The 23,715-nt window shown below is 43.4% G+C and overlaps 1 protein-coding gene across 1 annotated transcript in view; it reads left to right on the forward strand.

Moving 5' to 3' along the window:
• Nucleotides 1-489: 489 nt before the first annotated feature.
• Nucleotides 490-23,715, forward strand: part of Polr1A (RNA polymerase I subunit RpI1) — a 59,409-nt gene continuing 36,183 nt past the window's right edge. Inside the window, exons 1-12 of the mRNA XM_080276953.1 lie at nt 490-588; nt 2,294-2,465; nt 3,042-3,221; nt 3,797-3,918; nt 9,514-9,625; nt 9,842-9,968; nt 10,583-10,670; nt 10,716-10,793; nt 11,716-11,916; nt 17,202-17,426; nt 20,640-20,831; nt 21,870-22,565. Of these exons, the coding sequence (XP_080133079.1) occupies nt 2,300-2,465; nt 3,042-3,221; nt 3,797-3,918; nt 9,514-9,625; nt 9,842-9,968; nt 10,583-10,670; nt 10,716-10,793; nt 11,716-11,916; nt 17,202-17,426; nt 20,640-20,831; nt 21,870-22,565 (2,187 nt within the window). The 5' untranslated portion in view covers nt 490-588; nt 2,294-2,299. The remainder of the gene's footprint in view (nt 589-2,293; nt 2,466-3,041; nt 3,222-3,796; nt 3,919-9,513; nt 9,626-9,841; nt 9,969-10,582; nt 10,671-10,715; nt 10,794-11,715; nt 11,917-17,201; nt 17,427-20,639; nt 20,832-21,869; nt 22,566-23,715) is intronic.

Genomic DNA, 23,715 nt, shown 5'->3' on the forward strand with positions numbered 1-23,715 from the left:
TGGATCTGGATGTGATAGGAAGCATTAGGAGAAACACACTGAGGTGGTTTGGCCATGTGGAGAGGATGGAGAGTGAGAGACTGATGAGGAGAGTGTATGTGAGTGAGGTGGAGGGAGAGAGAAGGAGGGGGAGGCCAAAGATGAGATGGAGGAATGGAGTGGAAATATATATATGAGAAAAGGGCAGGGAAGTGGAATGGCGGGGGGACAGGTTGCCGTGGAGGCGACATGTTTGTGCCCACAGCGTATGGGATTAAGGCGTGTTGCAATAGATACAGTAGATAGATAGATTGAGATTGGTTCATGTAGATATTAATTTACAATCGATATTATGTCCAACAATGTGCATAATGAAGGTAAAAGAAGTATTATTAACAGAAAATCATGGTGCTAAATCTAATGAGAGTGAAAAGATGGCGGCTAATCTGCTTCCGTAGTTGGCTTATCACGTTTATACAAAGGTTCCCGAATCCCCCATCAAGTAAACACGTGTGATGGTATTGAGGATGTGGTGCAGTGATTTCCTGTTTAAATAGCCTATGATACAAGTTAAATAGCATCCCCGTACCTCATTGGAATACTGAAAAGGTAAGCAGTACACATTATTACTGAGAAAACGTAGTTACAAAGCTTTAGTTGTATACTTGGAAGCTCGACTGCAAATTACAAAATAGGTCTACCTTGGAGAAGAACAGGGAGGCTTTAGGAAGGGAAGAGGTTGTGTAGATCAGATATTCATTCTCAGATCTTTAGTGGAAAAGTTTCTAGAGAAGGGAAAGAAGTTGTATGCGGCTTTCATGGATTTGGAGAAAGCATATGACAGGGTGGATAGACAAGGATTGTGGAAAGTGTTAAGAATATATGGAGTAGATGGGAAGTTGTTGAATGCTGTGAAGAGTATGTACGATGGTGCGAAGGCTGCAGTGCGTGTGGATGGTGAACTAAGTGAATTTTTCTCTTTGAAAATTGGTTTGAAACAGGGATGTGTCATGTCTCCATGGTTGTTCAATCTGTACATGGATGGGGTAATAAAAGAGATACAAGGTAGGGTAGTGGATGTTGGATAGGCCCTGCTGAGAGAGGGTAGTGTTTGGAAACTCCCTGTACTGTTGTTAGATGATACTGTGTTGTTGAGTGAAGACGAAGGGGAGCTGCAAGGCTTGGTGGATGAGTTTGGGGGAGTGTGTAAGAAACGGAATCTAAAGGTGAATGTAGGGAAGAGTAAAGTGATGGTCTTTGAGAAAGGTGAAGTCATTGAATGTACTGTGAGGTTGGATGGTGATGAATTGGAAAATGTGAGTACGTTTAAGTCCTTGGGTAGTGTGATGAGTAAGGATGGAGGTTTGGAGGGTGAAGTGCTTGAAAGGGTACAGCAGGGAAGAAAGGTTGCTGGTTCTTTGAAAGCAGTGATAAGAAACAGGGAAGTGAGCATGGAAGTGAAAAAGCTACTACATGACAGTATTGTGATACCAACTCTAACATAGGGAAGTGAAGCTTGGATGTTGTTGGAAGGACACAAGTCAAGAGTGAGAGCAGTGGAAATGAGTTATTTAAGAGGAGCCTGTGGAGTCACATCTAGAGACAGACTGACGAATGAGGATATAAAGGAGAGTTGTGGTGTGGATGTGGATGTGATAGGAAACGTTATGAGGAACACACTGAGGTGGTTTGGCCATGTGGAGAGGATGGAGGGTGAGAGACTGACGAAGAGAGTGTATGTGAGTGAGGTGGAGGGGGGAAGAGGGAGGGGGAGGCCGAGGATGAGATGGAGGGATGGGGTGGAGAGGTATATGAGAGAGGGGGGTGTGAGTTGGGAGCAGGGCAGTGAAATGGCGGGGGACAGGGCGATGTGGAGGCGATTTGTTTGTGGCCACCCCAAACGGGCTTGAGGCGTCTGGCAGCAGCTTCATAGCTGTATCACCAGGTTCCCTAAACATTTAGATTCATAGATGTAGAATAAGTTAGGTGAGTAAGTTAGTTTTTCACATTGTTGATAATGTTTACAATATGCTTAAACCATGCTTAAACCAGTCATGGTAAGATTAGGTGAGATTCAGTGAGTGTTTTTGATAACTCCTCTAAACTGTAGCAGTATGGTACCAGATTGACTTGGTAAGTGAAGCTCATATGTTAAAGTTGTGCCTTATGATTCTGAAAACAAGGAGTACTTGGCACACAGTGTAGACTGGTAAATTAAGTTTTTGTACTTCTGGAATATTTTGTTTCTGTTGCAAAATTTCATAAGTCAGAGCTGCCAGTAATCGGTATAAATTTACATATTTCTTTTTTACAGGTGAAGATGGGCAGCTTTAGCCAAGTTGGGTTCACCCATGTGGATGACTTGCTGTTCAGGATCTACACAGATGAGGAAATAAAGAACATCTCTGTCCTTAAAATTACCAATGACCAGTCCCTTAATGAACTTGGACATGTGGCAGAGGATGGAATCTATGATCTTCGCATGGGTATGATTCTGGGCTCATTTTTGATACATTCTGATCTAATTTAATAAAAAGATGATGCCTTGTTTCTTCATGAGGAATCTCCATATTAGGCTTGGCCATGATACAGCTGCTGTATTCTATGGACTGGAAGCTAAACCAAGTGCTGAAACCAGCTGATTATGTCCTAACAGTTGGTGGAACCTGTTGGGAAAAAAGAAATTTGAAATGTGTAATCCTCACCCTGCCCTAGGGTGGGAAAGGAGGCCCAGATGATGATGATGATGACGAAATGTGTAATAGGATTTATAACAATGTGAGAGTCTCAGCTTGGACTTTAACTGTACGTATCTCCCCTGGTCTCGTTTCAGAGCATCATTGTGACCTGTGTGAGATGTAAACAAATTGAGCTGTGTTGCTAGGGTCACTGTGAACACACAGAGTTGCTGCAATGAGTCTATAGCCCACTCCTATTATGTCATCATGCACTGTAGTTTGAACATAACCATCATTAATCCTTTTTAAATCACCCTAGAAGCAAATAAAATTGGCTGGAGATAGCAAGACTAAACCAAAATACAGTATCACTCTCTTCTCTAGGCCCCATGTCAGAACGTCATCGTGATTTATGCGAGACATGTAAGCAAGATGGGCTGCGATGTCAGGGTCACTGTGGGCACATCGAGTTGCCGCTACCAGTCTACAACCCACTCTTCTATAAAGTCATCAGGAACATACTCCATTCCATGTGTACCACGTGCTTCAAAATACAGGCAGAAGGTTGGTTTTTGAATGTTTTATATATTTTCACTTTAATTTGGCTAAATTTGTCATCTCCATCTAATGGTTGGATTCCCCCAGTTAGTCAGCAATATATTTTCACTTTAATTTGGCTAAATTTGTCATCTCCATCTAATGGTTGGATTCCCCCAGTTAGTCAGCAACACACTTTTCAGGCATGTCATGAGGAATGTACTATTCTGTATGTACCACGTGCTTCAAGATCTAGTCACAGGGTAAGTTGGTCAGCATTTTAGTGTATGGTAGTTTATGGCAGTCCTCAGGTAGTCATCTTATAGTGTGTTGTAGTCATCCAGAACAGTCTTTACTCTTGAAATTCAAGCTCATGGTAGGTTGGTGAATGGTCAGTGCTCTTCACTTTAACTTAGCCTGAAGTTCTGTTCTTTCAGTCTAGTATTTAAAATAACACATTGTTCAGCATAAGAATTTCGTCAGTGCTATGCTCTAGTCTGTGTTGTTCTTGTGGTTAGAACCCCTCAGTCAGTGACAGGTTATTTTTATTGCTCTCATACTGAACTTGTGCTGAGCACAGTATGCTGCGTACTTGGTTTCAGGTCATCATCGTCTGCAGTTGAAGTACCAAATGATGCTATTAGACCAGGGGTATGGCCAGGAGGCACTGGAACTGGAGGACAAAGTTTGCCAGATTATGTCTGGCACAGCACAGGCAGAAGAGGTATGATGTTACTAACACTCATGGCAAGATTACCAATTTGTATTTTTACTTTGGACCTTTGTAGTACGGTGATAGAGCTTTTAGATTGGAAAAATGTGTGACTTACACATCATAGCCTGAATACTTTTCTGTCTTATAAAACACCACTATGGTGGGTATTTTGGTTTACTACCCTTAACCTGTGGATTGTGCAATTATATTTTTTTATTCCACCCCATGGTGTGCAAAAAATGAAAAAAAAAAAAAAGTTTTTGTTTATTATAAACAAAAGGGGTTATACAAGAGGTTCAAGGTAGGTCGGTGGATGTTGGAGTGGCCCTAATGATAGCGGGCAGTGTTTGGAAATTCCCTGTACTGTAGTTTGCAGATGATACTGTGTTGTTAAGTGAAGATGAAGGGGAGCTGCAAGGTTTGGTGGATAAGTTTGGAAGAGTGTGTAAGAAACGGAGTCTAAAGGTGAATGTAGGGAAGAGTAAAGTTGTGGTCTTCGAGAGAAGTGAAGTCAGTGAATGTACAGTGAGGTTGGATGAGGAGGAAATGGAAAATGTGAGTGCATTTAAGTACTTGAGTAGTGTGATGAGTAAGGATGGAAGTTTAGAGGGTGAAGTGCTTGAAAAGGTACAACAAGGAAGAAAGGTTGCTGGTTCCTTTAAAGCAGTGATATGAAATAGGGAAGTGAGCATTGTAGTGAAAAAGTTACTGCACAATACTACATGACAGCATTGTGATACCAACTGTAACGTATGGAAGTGAAGCTTGGACCTTGCTGGAGAGACACAAGTCAAGAGTGAAAGAAGTGGAAATTAATTATTTGAGAGGAGCCTGTGGAGTCACATGGAGAGACAGACTGACAAATGAGGAAGTGAAGGAGCATTGTGGTGTGGATGTGGATATGATAGGAAGTGTTAGGAGAAACTCACTGAGGTGGTTTGGTCATGTGGAGAGGATGGAGAGTGAGAGACTGATGAGGAGAGTGTATGTGAGTGAGGTGGAGGGGGGGAGAGGGAGGGGAGGCCAAGTATGAGATGGAGGGATGCAGTGGAGAGGTATATGAGAGAGGGTTTGTGAGCTGGGAGCAGGGCAGTGAATTGGCGGGGAACAGGGCGACATGGAAGCAATTTGTTGTGGCCATCCCTTATGGGATTAAATTATCTGGCAGTAAATAGTTTATTATAAACCTGAAGATAAACATCCAGGGCATCAGCTGGAGGGAAAAAAAAACTCTCTCTCTCTCTGTCTTTGCGTAGCGCCATGCGTAAGTTTGTAGGGGTGGAGTAGTGATTTTTTTTGTTTTTATTATTATTATTATAAACTTGAAGATAAATATCCAGGGCATCATCTGGTGAAAAATACAAAAGAAATCTCTCCATCTTTGCATAGCGCCATATGTTAGTTTGCATAGGGTTGGAGTAGTTACTGGTGATTCACAGCCACTGGAAGGTTAGCATAGCCTGAGCTGTGGCTAACAACTTGACACTTCCCTGCCTGAGCTGTGGCTCACAATCCTTGGGTTAAATATTCTGAGCTACAGTGGCCTAACCTCAAGCCGCAGTTCTGTGAAGGTGGTAAGATAAATAGGATTTGTTACCTGTTACCTCTACACTGAGTGATAAGCCAGTTGGTCCTGGTCACAGGAAACCATTTACTATGCTGGGTGGTAACCATATAACCAAACTATGGCGCACAAAGTCACTTCTCCCCCCTGTATGACACCACAACAGAAATACACTCATTTAAAATACGCAATGGTAACAAATCACACATAACAATCGCTAACACATACATTCCCCCCCAATTGTCCCCCACAGTACAGTACCACACAATTACTCCCCACAGATACACCACGTCACTAACATACCCAACATCATCCTGGGTGGTGATTTCAATGCCAAGTCGTCGGCCTGGCATGTCAACAACCCTGACACAGACAGAGGGCTGGTACTACAATCCCAGACAGATCATCTTTTCATACTGAACAATCTAGACCAACATACCCATATCCCACACCAAGCCCTCTTCCTCCCATCATTTCCAGACATCACCTTCTGCTCCCCAAACCTCACCCCCACTACATTATGGAGAGTGGTCAAAACCCTAGGTTCTGATCACCTCCCAATCATCATCACTACCAAAACCAGAATCACCCCAGCTGGCCACAAACACACATACACTAATTATAAGAGAGCTAACTGGCAGGCCTTTGTAACTTAAACAGAACAACATTTCAAAACACTAAACAGCACACCCATCACAAACATCAACACTGCTGTGCACACTTTCAATACAATTATACAAAATGCGACAAAAGACACATCCCTAGAGGCAACAGAAAGAGACACAACTCCAACTTCACACCAGAAATTCAAGGCCTCATCAGACAATGGGACACACTGCAACACTCCCCAACACCCCATACACAAGACACCGTACAACAAATACAAGATCTCAACACTCAAATAAACAATAAAATATCAGAACAGCAAACACTAAACTAGAAAAAGTACCTCCAAACATTTGACCACAAAACAAACATCAGCAAACTCTACAAAACACTAAACAGCATCACATTTTCCAACAGCCACACCACACAATCACACGCTGCCATCACAACAACAGACACCATACCCTCAAACAAACAACAAGCAAACACTCTCATCAATCACTTTTCACAAGTCAGCCATCTAAACCCCCATCCCGAAGACCGATGTATCATCCGACGTAAGAGACAGTTCCCCACAGACCCAGACTACGCATCTTTCACTTACAACCAAACGAAGCACATCATTAACAACCTCAAGCACTCATCTGCCTGTGGACCAGACAACATAAGCAACATTCACCTTAAACACCTTGGACCACAAGGCATACAAGCACTTACCAACATATCAAACTACAGCTACTCACACAACCTAATACCCAACATCTGGAAGCATGGCATTATCATCGCTATCCCTAAAACTAACAAAGACCCCACGTCACACTCCTCACACCGCCCCATCACACTCCTCTGCACCCCCTCTAAAGTCACTGAACGACTGGTACTACAATTAGTCACACCTCACATTCCCCTAGCCCAATCACAACATGGCTTTAGGCCACTACACTCCACAAACACCCTTCTTACAGACCTTACGCAGAGAGTTTTTGATGGCGTGAATTCAGCTAGGCCACCACACAGAACACTCCTAATCACGCTAGACATTAGCAAAGCTTTGATGCCACCCCTGCCACAATCTCACAAACAAAATACTCAACACAAACATGCACATTAACACAAAAAGATGGCTGGCAAACTACTTAGCAGGCAGATGTGCACACGTAACAGTTGCCGGTCAGTGCTCTAACATCAGAAACTTCACAAACGGCGTCCCCCAAGGATCTGTTTTGTCCCCTACATTCTTTAACCTATACATGCACGACATACCCACACCCCACACACCACAGATACACATAGCTTCCTATGCAGATGATATAACACTTACATGTACGCTCCAAAACGCAAACACAGCTGCACACATCATTCAACCTTACCTCAACACACTACACGAATGGTTCACCACAAACAGGCTCAAAATAGCCCCAGCCAAATCTACAGTGACCCTTCTCACAAACTGGACAGCAGAACACAGTCACATCTCACACCTCACCATAAACAACACCTCCCTACCACACACACACACACACATCCAAAATCCTTGGTGTAACATACAATACATCAGTGTCATTTAAACAGTACATCACAAACATTAAAAATAAAACTACACCAAGACTCAGTGCTTTGTATGTTGCCCATACAACATTTGGACACAACTAAGAAACCACCACCACAGTATACAAACAATACATACGTGCAGTGATGAATTATGGAAGCCCTGTCTGGACTTCTCACCTCACCAAAACACACTACAACACTCTACAGACCATACAGAACAAGGCCCTAAAAATAATCACAGGCTGCACAGCTACTACACCCACAGACCACATACATCAAGAAACCAAAGTCCTCAAAGTCAAGGATCACCTAGACATGAGAGGCGCCCAGTTTCTTGCTGCAGCCTCCACAAACCCACAACATCCACTATATTACATGGCAGCACATCCATCCACACCAAGGAACATCAAAACAACACCCAGCACACGATACCATATACAAATACTGTCATCTCTCCCCCCCTCACCCACCTCAGACCAGCTTCCAGAAGCATATCCACACTCAGACCACTCGCCGCTCCATTCAGTCACTTAAAGACTAACACACAGCTGCGTGCACGGCCTCCTGACATCCACCCTTCTGAATTCTATCTCCCTCGTGAGGACAGGGTCCACCTGGCCAGGCTGAGATGTGGGCACCACCCAGCTCTCTTAAGCTGCCAGAAGAGGCTGGATGACTCCGTCGCTGATGCCTGTCCAGGATGCAACACAGCACCCCATACTATTTAGCACATTATGGAAGACTGCATTGCACACAATCACCTATGCCAACAACACACCATACACTCTTTGAGAGCTCTGTGGGAAAGCCTGGTCTCGGCCATGGCCTTCCTAAGGGACTTGGGGCTGTTCGGCCAGACTGCCCAGGGAACAACTACTGCTACTACTACTATGGTGCCTGCTGGTTTATTGGGTAATTAATGTGCTCCAGCCAGATTGAGCCTATGTAAATTTATATCGAAGGGGTGGTTGGGGTTTATTGCTCATGTAATGTCACTTTGGGATGAGTGAGACTGGTCACTCTCATCTGAAACATCATGACCAACTTGCCTAGCCCCGGGCACCTACGCTTCTCATGGGGCAACACAGGATTAGATGATGATGATACCATTACTGTATAGACAGTGGTGTACCCAGAAAGTTGAAAGGGGAGGGGGGGATTTTTTTTTTTTTTTTTTTTTAAACCTTGCAGCCCACGACTTTGTTGAGCGCAGTGAGCTTGTACAGCTGGGGGGTTGGGGGGGTGCTATAAGCCCCTCCCCCAAGAAAATTTTGCATTTTGGCCAATTTTATGAGCATTTTGAGGCCATATGGAATGGGTATATGACATAAATATAGCATATTCTAAAGTCATTTTAAAGTACTCTGTGCCACTGAGTTATGATTCAGTCTCTCCAATAATCTTATACTACTAAAATTCTTTTGCAAAAAGGGGAGGCCATGGCCTCATGGCCCCCCCCCTTCGGTAAGCCACTGTGTATAGACCTACTGCCATACACTTTCACATGTTACTACCATCCATGTTCAGTACATGCTGGGGCTATCTTGTTATTTGAGAGGCTCTTTGAATCTCATTCTTACCACTTTATTTCTGCATATGACATTGTAATATTCTCATCACCTCTCTAGCATCTCTTCCATATTAGTTCACGGTATCTCTGCATATGGTACATTATGTCCTCATGATCAGGACAACATTAGTAATGATGGTGACAATGGTAGTGATAGTTATGATGATAATGGTTTTGTTCTTACACATTTTAACTGCTCCCATATGATGTCTTTAGGATTGGAATGGTAATGATGAAGATGTGTATGGTGGTGCTGGTCTTGGTGATGATGAACTGTTTTTTTTAACTATCCTCCCCTCCCTTTCCATTCCAGGTGATCACAGGTGCAGGTGATCGAGAACTGATGACAGTGGACTATGGAAAATTGCAGGTGTTGCCAGTACTAGAGAAAGCCATCAAAAAATATTGCAATAAGGTTATATCAGGTAGGAAGAAATACTGTACAGTTTTAGATTAAGTTAATTTAGATTAGGTTTGTTGGAAAGAAATACAGTAAAGTTAAATTAGGTTAGGTTATATCATGTAGAAAGAAATGTCGTAAAGTTAGGATACGTGTCTGTGACCAAGAAGTGAAAATGGTGGACCACAGAAAAACTAGTGGGATCCATGGTGATGATAATGATGTTGATGATATTCTTCAGGTGCCACGTGTAGCCCGGACACCTCCACTTCAAACATCAAGGCACTGCAGATCAAGGTTTTCCGCAACTTCCTGGTAGTCTGTCGAGCCAGGCGGTATTGTCGCTTCTGCAACCGGGCCATTGTTAAGTTCATGCTACAGGTACAGTCCTTTCACCTTAACTTGGCTCAGATTTTAGTTCTTTTGCTTCAGTTCTTCCATCTTAACTTCACTCAGATATTTTTCCTTTCACTTCAGTCATGTCACCTTAACTTGTCCTAGATTTTCATCCTTTTGCATTTCATTTTAGCTCAGTAGTGGAGTAAGACAGTGCTTTGGCTGCACTGTTCAGTAACCCTAACTTGGCCCTTTTTCCATTGTGCAGCTTGTTCCACATATCTTATTGGTAGAATAAGTCAGTGTTACAACTCTACATCCTTTCTATAGCACTGCTTTGTGATTAGCATTATATTCCAAAGTAAAGTATACTTTAATTTGACCCAAATTTGGCATTCTTTCACACCATAGATGATGTAGCTCAATATCAAAATAATACAATGCTATGGCTGTACATTTTTTCTGTAGCACTTCTTTGTGACTGGTATATTCTTGCATCAGGCTCAATATCTTATTTATACCACATCTTTGTGACTAACATCATATTCTCATGTCGGTCTTTTGTTCCAGATCAGGATTAAAGTTGGTAAGATGGCAATTTTAAGCCAAGTTAAGGTGAAAAGAGTATAATGCTTTACTTATTGAGGATACTGTCGTTTCAGGGCTCCCGGTTCATGAAAAATGCCACAATCATGGGCAAGAAAATGAAGAGAGATGACCCCAGGAAGAAGGAGGCGACAAAAGGGAAAAGGATGGGGGAAACTAAGTTGAATCAGGAGGAGGAAGGAGAAGAAGAAGAGGAGAACAAAGAACCAGACCTGTTATTAGATGCCCAGTCATACATTACAACAGAACAGGTATGGAAAACGTATGTGGATGCAGTAAGTGTTGTATTATTAAAAGTGAAGCATTAAGTACAGTGTCCCTTGCTTTGCACAGGCTTGGTTTACACTAACTAGTCTTTACTCAGCCCCCCTCCCCCACCCCAACCATTTACACAGAATTTGTTTACATTTGGACCTTAGCCCCATATTACCAGTTTAAAACAAGAGCTTACTGTATAGCTTTCACTAAGAGAAACCTTCCTTAAGTAAAAATAACAAAAATAATTAAAATACATCCTCTCATTTTAATTCTTGGTCATCCAGCCACATTGGTATGAGGATAATGGGAGGCGGAGCATGCTGTATAGGATGTATGTACCCTTGCGAGAGCTCATTTAAGTTGCCACATCTCAATTATTTTTATTATAGGACTTGCTTGATGATGTAAATGAGAGTCAGGCCTGTTTGACTTCATGTGCTGTTGGGAGTTTTACCACTTTTTTTCTCTTTCATCATTTTCTGGATGCTACTCCATCCCATCTGGAAGTGGGGAAAAAAAAAAAGAAAAAGGTTAGAATGATGATGGTAATGATGATGAATATTTTTTACTGTTGGTGTTACAATAACCTTTCATTTTAATCCCTGTCAAGCTTATACAGTGCAGTGAGGGTGCTAGGAGAATGAGTGTGAGGTGTTGGAGTGTATGTACCTGTGCCCTTGGTTTGTCTGAACTAACTCCACTGATTTTTAATTTGGGGTTAGCTTGATGATGTGTGAATAAGCCTGGGATATTTGACTCGAACTGCTGTTAGTAGTTCTTCTCCTTTCGTAGGCTACTTTCTCTTTCTTTGTTTTCTGGATCCTACCTCACCCCATCCTAAAGTAGGAAAAAAAGAGTTAGGATGATAATGATGATAATAATGACCATGACAACGACCTTTCATTTCCTCTCTAGGCTCGTACAATGCTGCGAGGGTGTTGGGCGAAGGATCGTGAAGTGTTAGAGTGTATGTACCCTTGCCTGAGCTCATCTAAGCATCCAAACCCTGTGGACATGTTCTTCACAACTTGCATCCTCGTCATCCCACCAAAGATGCGCCCGTGCAACACCCAGGATGGAGTTATGGTTGAACATCAGGCCAGTGTTGTACTTAAGGTTAGTTAATTAAGAAGTAGGTGGGGGCACCCACCATCCACTCACTCAGTGTAGTGATGGGTTATGGTCTCAACACTGAATGTCAAACCAAATGGTTTCTTGTACCCAGGAAACCATTTACTACGCTGGGTGAACCATAAAACCGGGGTTTTTGGCCGGGTTAAGTGTCGCTCAGATTCCCCTATCTGTAATGACAAAATTATGGCAAACGTTTCAAAGAGACTCGAAGGACCCAATACCTGCCCAGGGCCCCAACCAAATGGGCAGATTTGCATGGCCATGTGGAATGTGAGAGGTGTTAGAGAGGAGAGCAAGAGGGTGGAAGTGGTGAATGTGCTCTAGAGTGTGAGATGTGCCATGATGGCATTGTGTGAAACAGTGATGAAAGGGTGTGAAGTGGAGGAGTGGGAGGGTGTGAAATGTGTAAGGTCAGGCATGAATGGGCGAGGAAGATGCAAGGAAGGAGTTGCTTTGTAGATGAATAAGGTGTGGCAGAGTGGAATGAGAGACTACAAATGTGTCAGCTCGAGGTGTATGTATGTCAAGTTCTAGTTTGGGAAGGTGAAAGTGGCAGTGATTGTAGCATATGCAGCATGTGATGACAGGAGTGAGACAGAGAACACCAGCTTTTGGGATGAGCTGAATGAAGGTGTAGGAGAAATGCCCAGGAGTTCTGAAGTATTTGTAATGGGTGACATGAATGGAAGAGTAGGCACTGGTCCTGTGAATGATATAATAGGTAATAATAGAGTACCAGGAAAGAATGATAATGGGAAGCAACTGCAGGACGTGTTTCAAGAAAGGAGGCTTTGCAATTATAATTCTTATTTCAAATACAAAGATGCACATGAATTTGCATGGTGTAGAGGGAATGGCGATCTGTTTGAAAGGAGCCTGATTGATTATGTGCTTGTGGAGGAATCAGTGCTGGTCAGTGTTGCTGATATGAGGGCAGTAAGAGAATGATGTGGAGGTTTGTCAGATCATATGATTGTAGTATGCAAAATTAAGAGATTAAGCTGAGAGGAGTGAGGTGGACTTCGAGAGAGAGGAGCAGTCAGGGAGAGAGACCGAAAGTCGAGAAGCTGAGGATCAAAGAATTGGCAGTTGAATACAGGGCCAAAATAGGGAAAGAGTTAGTCATATCACCATCCTCATCTAATCCTACGTTGCCCCATGAGGAGCGTAGGAGCCCGGGGCTAGGCAAGCTGGTCTTGACATTTAAGATGAGAATGACCTGCCTCACTCATCCCTGAGTGGCATTACATGAGCAATAAACCCCAACCACCCCTTGGATATGAAATTGTACTCAGGCTCAGTCCAACTGGAGCGCCTTAACCCCTTAATCGCGGGGCGTCACTTTCGTGACGCTCGGCCACAATGGATCATACCGCGGGGCGTCACTTTTGTGAGTTTGTGTTATTTTGAATTATCCCGGGCTCTCAAGTGGTGGCTTGTATCATCTATCAGTACTGCCAATGTCCAGCACTAGTCAGCACTCCAAATCTCATCTGTACTCCCATCCATTGTTGACATTTTAGTGATTTTCCCCCCTTCCTGACTCCCCTCCCTACCTGCCCTCCATTACCCTGTCCTCTCGCCTCCCACGCCGCGCTGCGCTAAGCAAATTTCCCCCGGATTTTTCCACAGATTTCATCCATCGAAATAAGCCCTATGCCCTATACTTATACAAAATAATATATACCAAAAAAAAATAAGGTAAGTGATAGTGTTATACACCAGGAATTGGCTAATTATCACCTGACAACACCTCACGTGCATTCATTCGCTACATTACCACGGTAATTTCACCTTTGAATTATGCCTTGTAATCGATGTCTGTAATAAAAATATATATCAGAAAGGAAGGGAGAAGCCTAAGTTACATTTACATTCACCTGGAACTACCTATTTCTTTATGTATTGCCGAGATTTTCTACCAATAAAAAATTAGCATGTAAGTTAGCAGCTGTCAGCCTCAGTGTCATTGTCAACCCTTGCCTTCTCAGATAAGCTGCGGCATTTAGTTCCTTGTCCTCCGCTGTGGTCAAACCATGTCGCACTCATGCCCCGCCATTTCTGCCGCTTCTGCGCCCATTGCAAAGGGCCCCGTGACCTCTACCCCCATAAAAGTCGTGAGGGAAGCAGGAAAGGACTTAGTGACTCTGCAGTGGCACGTGAACTAGCAGAATTGTCCAGGGTGATGATGGATAGTGATTTTGACGATTCGGGTGAATCGTGTGATGAGCCGGGTGAGGTAATCGTGCCAGAAAGTGCTAGTACGAGTGCTTCAGTGTCGGAAGTTATCCCTAGCTCCAAGGGAAAGGAGCCGTTAGTGCTTCAAGGGAAGGAATTTGGGAAGGGAGTGAAAAGGCGGCGTGTTAGCCCCAGAACAATGGCCCCGCGTGACCCAGCCCGCCATGAGTCCCGAGTTGATTCACCTCCCCGTTCCCCAAGCCCCACTTCACTCATTTCTTCCTCTTCGTCTGCTGAGTTATCTCCGGAGTCTTCGTCATCGAAGTCACCACCAGCATCAACAGTGAAGGCAGGCCGTAGAGGAAGAGGTAAATCCCGGACTAGTAAAAGTAGAGTTGGTAGTAGAGTAAGGGCTGTTAGTGTTGTACGGCAACCCAGGGTCAGTGCGAGTGACCTTGAACGGGGTAAATCTTCCTCACAGCCACCCACCACCACCACCCACTCTACGCCGCCACGACAGGGAATCCTGGATGCCTTCGCGTGGATGGAAGGGTCCGATTTTGTGTCTGAACATTTAGTTTTTAGTGAGAGCTCCTCAGGAGTTCAACCTGCCTTCACTATTGACGATAATGCTGAGTGTGTGGACTACCTTTTGGCCTTCCTAGATGACGAAGTCATGCAGCACATATGTGATGAGACCAACAGGTATGAATCACAACGTGCTGCAAGTGGTACAGGTGCAGCCAAGATGCAACAGTGGTCCATGCTAGGAGTGCAGGAGCTGTATGTGTTCTTTGCCCTCATGCTTCTCATGCCACACTCCAAGAAGCATGAGTTGGAAGAATACTGGTCCATGGACCCCTTACTACCCTCACCCACCTTCAATAAGTACATGGCCAGAGATCGCTTCCGGAACATCATGGGAAACCTGCACTTTGCCGACAACGATGTACCTTCCCAAACCGACCCACTCTGGAAGATCTGGGAGATTCTGAGCAGAATGAAGGATAAGTTTATGTCATTCTTCCACCCCTTTCAGAAGGTTGTCATTGACGAATCCTTGGTTTTGTTCAGAGGACATCTTCGGTTTGTTTAGTACATTCCAAGCAAACGCCATCGCTTTGGAATTAAGTTCTTTGTACTGTGCGACTGTAAGACGGGGCACATCCTTGACTTCGTCATTTATTCAGCCAGCACTGTCGATCTGGATAAAACACACCCCCTTGGCTTCTCAGGCTGTGTAGTGAAAGTGCTCCTTGAAAAGTATTTTGGTGGGAATCATGTGCTGTATGCAGACAACTATTATACAGCACCGAAACTTGCCAAATACCTTTCTGAGCACGGCATTGGCTCCTGCAGCACTGTCAAAAGTAATCGTGCCCACTTCCCTAAATTCACAGAGGCAGGAACCTCGCAGCGAGGAGATGTGCACCTGTGCAAGTCTGAGAAGATGCTGGCAATACGGTGGCATGACAAGAGGGTCATGTACATGCCCACCACCGTACATAAGGGGGAGATGACAGACAGTGGGAAGGTCGACCGTAGGACAGGCGAACCTGTGATGAACCCTGATGCTGTGTTGGACTAAAATATCAACATGCGGCTGGTGGACAAATCCGACATGATGATTGGTGAGATCGACTGCCTCAGGAAGAGTACTAGGTGGTACAGGAAAGTTTTTCTGCATCTCATAGATATGACGATGCTGAACGCCTTCATCCTGTACAAGATGAAGGTCAAGCCACCCAAGTCCTTCTCCCTGAGGTTGTTTGCCAGGACTTGTGTCCAGCAGCTGCTGGAAAGATATGGTAGGGTGACAGCAGCAACTCCAAGGCGCCATCCAGTTACACTTCCCGACCAACTTGAGCAGAGGGCGTATATGGATCGGCACAGACTGGAGCCAATGCCTGCCACAGGGAAAAGGAAGGCTGCGATCCGCAGGTGTCAGGTGTGTGCACATACCACCCGCCGCACACCTGAGCACAAACACACCTCTTGGCAGTGCGCTGAGTGCCAGGTTCCCCTCTGTGTTACCTACTTCTTTGATTACCACAGCCAGAAGCAATTCTAACAGTGCAAGTGGGAAAGGAGAGTAATGTGTAAATAATGTGTAAATAGCAAGTGAAAACAATGGATGTTCAGTACATATGATTGAACAGTGTATTATAGTTTTATCGTACCGAAAGTGATAGTGAATAACATAGTGTAAGTAAAATAGAAGGGTAAATATTGAAAATACAATAGAAAATGTAAATAGTAATGTAAGTAATTAGTAATGTAAGAATATGAGTACAAATACTTTATGTTATAACAGTGAAAGTGAATCCGTGGCTCTCTACATATTTTACTGACTGAAAAATTGAATGACTTCAGTAACAATAAACTAATACTACTGAAGGAAACTTATGGAGAAAGACTCCAGATATATATATGTGTGATATAGTAATAGAAATATAAAGTGTGAGGGGTTTTATGAATAATAAATGACAGAGTACTAAGAGCGAACTAGCGCAAGTGCGACGGTCAGATGCGCTCGTAATTTTCATTGCTTTCACAGTGTTTTTTTTTTTTGGAGTATGGATCCCAAACTACTTGAAAATCATAGAGTAGTGTTTATAGTGTTAATATCTGGCTGTGGTAATCATATTACGGGTTGTCGGGAAGTGTAAAGTGGAGACTTCGTTACCCAGCTTCAGAGGTCTCCATAAGTCCTATGGTAACTGACGAAGGCTCAACAAACATTCCAGGAGGAAGCTGAAGGTATGTGCCATAAGCATATGTAATTTTATTATTCTGTCAGATGGGTATATGTGAAGCTACAGAATGGGGTGAAATTTTTTGGGATGTATCTGATGGAGCCAGGATTTTGAGGGCTTGAATGATGAGTGAATGGAAGTGTGGCCCATTGAATTGGGCAAACATTGGCTGTCTGGATGTTGCCACTCCTCACCCTGCCTTAGGGTGGGAAAGGAGGTCCAGATGATGATGGTGATGATGATTAATTAAGAGGTCTGGATGATGATGATGATGATGATAAATAAATAGAAACAGCAAATTGTGTAATTCTTACACTACCTTTAATCATTCAGAGCATGGTACGTATGAGCAAGGCATTGACGTTCCTGCTGTCTCTGGTGAAGGGCAACATCAGGAAGCTTCCTGAGACCCTGGAGTACATCCTGTCAGAGGTGCCAGGCAACACCCCAATGGAGAAAGCGCAGACTGTGTGGTACCACCTGCAGGGATGTGTTGACAATCTGTTTGATGCTGATATGAATAAAATGAGCAAGAGTACTTCCAAGGGCATGCGACAGGTGGGTTCTATTTAAGTGTATTTATCTGTCTGTCTGTCTGGGTATTAGTTTGTCTTTCTACTTAAAGTATGTAGCTACCAGTTATCTGTCTCTATATCTGTCTTAAATATCAGGACCAACTGCTTAGCCCCAGGCTTCTAAGCTCCTCATGGGGCAATGTAACATTGGATGATGGATGGATGGATGGATATCTGTCTGTCTTTATATTTCTGCCTGTCTGTCAGTCTGTCTCTGCCTGTCTCTGTAGCTACCTGTTTGTCTGTTATCTATCTCTGTCCATCTGTCTATCACCCCAGTGGAGAATGCGCAGACCATGTCACCACTTTCAGGGGTTAGCTAACAACCTGTTTAATGGTGATATGATTAAAATTAGCTATAGTACTTCCAAAGGCAATTGTGACAGAGTAGTTTTATCTGTACACTGGCTTACAATATACATGGGTTCTTCATTGTGAGATTGCATTCTTGACTAAGTGAACCTGTAGCTGATGCAAACGTCACCATTAATGATCCAGTTATTATTTTTTTTTATTTAATGTATTTTGAGTGACAAGGTTTCATTGTAATTACAATTACAGTACATCCCCCTGTTATGCGAAATCCTAGTACACGAAACTCCTAGTGCGCAAGAACCTGTTTTTAATATTTTCCTAACCAGAGCACGCAATTCACACCCACACGACACGAGGCAGAAGGAAAAAACTCCTCAAAACCAGTGTTTTCCGGTGTGAACCCCAAGAGCGTCACCCGCCTCTCCACTACGCACCACGCTCCACCCACCTTGTGATGGAGAGTGATTTGCCAATGCCTAGGATTAGCTGAATCCTGTGTGCCCTGAATAGGTTCATGGAGGAATTCGAGAGCATGGAACTGTGCCAGCAACGAATGGAAGAGGTTCTGAGTTCACTAGACAGAACCTTCCGCTACTACACAGAGAAGCACCATCAAGAAATTAAGAGGAGGAAACAAACCCTCATCACCCGTCACATTCAGCGACCACCACAAATTCAGGAACCCGAGGAGGCAGTGCCTTCTTTTCCAGAGCCAATTCCTGGGGAGGAACTAGAGGATGAGGTGATGTCAGTGGTGTCATCAGTAGATTTTGAAGGATTCATGGAGGAAGTGAGTGAGGTGGCTTGTGAAAGTGTTGATGAGGAGGTTGGTGAGGTGATTGGTGCGGCTGGCGGTGCATTGGGTGGTGCGGCGGGTGGAGCGGGGGGTGCACAGTAAGTGCATCACCCTGCCTCATAACCCCTTCTTTCATCCATCAAGCCGGTTGTCTTCTTTGATTAAGGTGAGCAGCCATATTCTTGTTATTTCAGTTATATCTTAACTACTGTACTGTATATGTCTTAGATATTCTCCCTCAAACGTGTCAAAAAGGTCACTGATAGAGGGGGGGTGCTGCCCATATGTTAATTTTCCTATTAGTATATGTATTCCTAGTACTGTATGTGAAAGCCTAGTATGCGAGCACATCTGCTGCCCATATAGGCGCTTACTAGGGGGATGCGTGAGCCGGGGTGAATTCGGACACGGGGTGGTTTCGGACGAAATTTGCATAAAAAGATTAAATGCTACGCAGCTGCTAAACGAAGAAAGTTATCGTATATATTTAAACGGGATAATGTTGCATAGGTTTTGTAAAATGTTATGTATAATTATCTTTTTAAAATATTATGTTCCACTGGTGAATATATTGTAAAAAAGACAATGCTATTTTTTGGTGAAAAAATGAATACGGGAAAACTTGGTCTGGTGTGAACGAATCATAACAAACCGCACGCTTATACACATTTAGAGGTTTACTTTAACGTCTAACTTGAAGATTGGAACAGAGAAAGGGTTAAAATCTGCATTTTAAATGTATGTAAACATGACATGAGTGAATGTGTACGCATTTTTGGGATTTAAAGGGGTAACTTCGGACAATGGATATTTAAAGGGTTGAGGTCAGACAGCATATCTAATTTGCTTTTTTTATATGTAATAAAACATATTTTGTACAATGTACACAGTCTGCATGCTTATCTTTGTTTTTGCTGCTAAGAAATATGATGTGAGAACACATATTATTTAAGTTACCATATGGTACGGTACCGGTATGATATCCTTATAGTTCGTCTCCACTCCCTCCTCTTGTTCCTCATTCCTAACTCCTGTTTCTCCTTCCCAAGCTCCTTCTCTCATTCCTTCCCAAGCTCCTTCACTCTTTAGCTCTTTCCTTCCCTATCTTCTGTTCCTCCATTCCAAGTTCCCTTTAATTAGGCATTTAAATAGCCGGCACGCTTTAAACCGTCCGGTCAGTCAGTCACAATCGTGCCTTTAACCTGCGCATAGCGTGAGAATGTACTCCCTATAATGTATATGTATAATCAACTAAACTGGGGTTGTAAGTCAATGGAAAATTTATTTTTTCATCTATTTTTGCTATATATCACTACTATTTACTTGTAATTTTTCTGTATTTTTTTGTATTTTTTTCAGCAATTTTTTTAAAAGTCGCGCAGTGTCCGAAGACCCCCCAGAACTGTCCAAACATTCAGCTGAGCTACTAGGGGCCCATTTCAGTGCATTTCTAATGAGTGTCCAGGGTCACCCCAAGGCAGTCCGAAGTCTCCCCAGTCCGGGGTGACCTCGGACACCTATAAAATATTTTACTACGTCTAGATGGAGATACTGAGATTATCTGGCTGTTAGATACTTACAGGTTATTGGCTCACGTACGTATGTAATACTTAACATCAGTATTTTGGCCAAAATAAATTGTGTCAGGATGAAATAACCTTCAAAATCGTACGAAGTCACCCCGGTTCACGGTACTGTACTGTACATTATTAGAACAGTGGAACTTAATTTCCCATCGTGTTTTCTGTATCATTAACTTGAATCATTGCAAACAAAACTGTTGTAACCTGAGAGTGTACTGTTCATGGCTGTTTTGCTTTACTTGGCGTTTTTGCTGTACATTTCCAGCATCTGTTATGAATGCAGTACCATCATAATTCTGTACATCCATGATTGTAGCCTAAAATCTCTCACTCTCTCTCTCTCTCTCTCTCTCTTCCTCTCCCTCTCCCTCTCCCTCTCCCTCTCCCCCTCCTTCCCTCTCTCTCTCTCTCTCTCTCTCTCTCTCATACCCTAAAATCCCAGAAGAGTTGGCCACATTTGTATTATCCTTTTTCTCTTACTCCTCTCTCTTCTCTCTCATAGGTGATTGAGAAAAAGCAAGGGTTATTCCGCTCAAACCTGATGGGGAAGCGCGTCAACTTCTCGGCTCGCTCAGTTGCAGCGCCAGACCCCCAGTTAGCAGTCGATGAAGTGGGTGTGCCAATGGACTTTGCCAAGAAGTTGTCATACCCGGTCCCTGTCACTCAGTGGAATGTGGAGCAGCTTAGAGATTTGGTAAGTCATAGGAGCGTGAGAGTGTTACTGCCAAGTTGGTAAATCGCAGGCCTGAGAATGCAAATGCTGAATGAAGTGGGTGTGTGCAAATGGAATTTACCCTGAAGCTATCATATCCCATCCTCCTCACTCAGTGGAATGTGTAGTAGTTTAGGAAGTTGATGTGTTAACTACTCACGATGGCATCTTTTGTCATATTCTGTTGCAGTTAATGCCAGATGATGAAGTCATAGGAGACTGAGAAGGTTGAGGTTATTTTTTGTACAATAAATTGTAACAAGCAAGGTCACTGCTTTGGAATGATTCATAGTATCTTTACGGTACAGCATTTTGTGATTGAAATACTGTAGCTGGTATTAGGAGGAGTGCTTTAGAATATGTCATTGATGCTTCCTGTGGAATAGCAGTAGAGTCTGTTTTAACAAAGTTCAGATAATTAAACTGTTACCTGTCCCAGTGTGAAATTGAAATGAGATCTCTGAAGTCAGCAGCCAGCTTCTCCAACCACTCAACCACTACCACCCCAACATAATAAATGGTTTCCTGGGCTAATAATAATAATGATAATCCATCCATCATCTATCATCCAGTCCTATTTTGCCTCATGAGGAGTGTAGGAACCTGGGGCCAGGCAAGTTGGTCCTGACATTTAAGATGAGATTGACCAGCCTAATTCATCCCTATAATAATAATAATAATCTGGTCTTTTGTTTCTCAAAATTGTTTGGCTAGTTGTTTAGTGTAGAGCTACATAAAGGTAGTATTATAACAAGTCAGTGGATGGTCATCATCATCATCATCATCATCCGGACCTCCTTTCCCACCCAAGGGCAGGGTGAGGAGTAGCAATGTCCAGACAGCACAAACTTGCCCAATCCAAATAGGCCACACTTCCATTCATTCATCATTCAAGCCCCTGGAATCCTTGCTTTACTGGATACGTCAAAAACATTCACCACATTCTGCAACTTCACACAGACGTATCCGGTTGACTCAAATCGGATATGTTTGTAGATGGTTAACACTTATTCTTTACAGGTAATGAATGGCCCAGATGCATACCCTGGGGCAGTGATGGTAGAAGATGAGGAGGGCAAGAAGAAGCGCCTCCTCTCCATGACTCCAACCCAGCGAGCAGCTGTGGCAAAGAAGCTTCTGACACCCCAGGAGTCCCACGTTCGCAAGATAAATTCCTCCAAGATTGTGTACCGTCACCTCATGAATGGGGACTACGTTTTGATGAACCGCCAGCCGACCCTACACAGGCCTAGCATTCAGGCCCACAGGGCACGTGTGATGCCCGAAGATCGTGTCCTGCGTATGCCCTATGCTAACTGTAAAGCCTACAATGCCGATTTTGATGGAGATGAGCTCAACCTCCACTTCCCGCAAAACGAGGTGGCACGCAGTGAAGCTCAGCATATCATAACAACTTGTAACCAGTACCTGACACCAAAAGATGGCTCCCCACTAGCTGGTTTAATTCAAGATTGCGTCGTGGCTTCTGTAATGTTGACAGTTCGAGGAAAATTCTTCTCCCGTGAGGATTATCAACAGTTAGTGGTAACAGGATTAGCAGATCAGACAGGGAGGATTCAGCTGCTTCCTCCATCAATATTAAAGCCCCAGCAGCTGTGGTCAGGCAAGCAGGTCGTCTCAACACTCCTACAGAACATCATCCCTGACAAGAAGGCTCCTCCAACATTCACATTCAAGACCTCTGTCAAAGTTGATGTATGTGTCAGTGTTTTATTTATGATATGTCTGTTCCAGCTACCTGTATGATTTAATTTAGCAGAGAATAAGTCATAAGAACCTGAGAGTGTTAATATTGTCATCATTAACCTTCTTGGTATTGGGACTGCTCTTTTATTTTATTTCAGTGTATGCCATGTACCTGTCGTTGTATTCAGCAGAGGGTCATAGAATCCAGAGTCTTTGGTTATTGAGTTACTACATGACCCATGTACTTGCAGAAAGAGCTTAGTTGATTCAGTTGTTTAGTATTAATTTAGTTCCATTTAAACCACCTCTCTGGTGAGAATTAAGGTTGGGAGAAAGAAAATAATAACAGTAACTAATATTACAGTACAGAGATAGCCCGATTATCCGGGCTGTATGGTGTGAAGGGGTGCCCGATTAGTCCAAAATCACAATTAATCCGGCGGAAACAAAACACAAGTATTGTTCTGTTAGACTGATTTATTTACCAGTAAATGTACACTTTATGTAGCAGAAAGACCCTACCAATTCACTGTATATTCCTCCAGCTTGTTTCTGTATTTTTCAGACTGTATTCAGTTTGGTAAATTACTTTTTCCTGCTGAAAAATTTCCTCCCTGTTATGAAAAACACTAAGAAGAATAGTGTGGGGTCCCACAGACCCCACATTACCTGAGGAGGGTTAAATTAGGTTAAATAATTAGGAAGTTAAGGAAGGTTAGGCTAGGTCAGGTGTATCAGTTGCCTCACCAAACTCCACCCTACCACCCCTGTGATCGAGTTGTGAGCAGGTGTGGGTGGGGGCAGACTCACGCTCGTTTACCAGTGCCTCGCTCGCCAGCAACTGGATGCTTCCTGTTTAAACCAGAGCTATCGTACAGACAATTCTATGTATTACTGTACCAGTGAACCATTCGGCCAGGGCCCGGATATACCTCTAGCTGGATAATCCGAGCCTGGATAATCGAGCTTCCACTGTAGTTTATTATTGAACAACCACCAGCATAAAATAGGGTGGTAATCAGCATAAGATGTTATTGTCGTGGCCCCAGACTCATCTGAACGTGAGCCTGTTTGACTGCAGGCTGAAGTTGTCTTTTTCTTGCAGTCCACCATCCTCCTTTCAGGGAGTAGAAAGAGAGTTGAGGGATGTTTTTTAAAC

This window comes from Coenobita brevimanus, chromosome 67, assembly GCF_032717465.1.
Source record: "Coenobita brevimanus isolate Jiangsu-jjx chromosome 67, ASM3271746v2, whole genome shotgun sequence".
Lineage (NCBI taxonomy): Eukaryota > Metazoa > Arthropoda > Malacostraca > Decapoda > Coenobitidae > Coenobita > Coenobita brevimanus.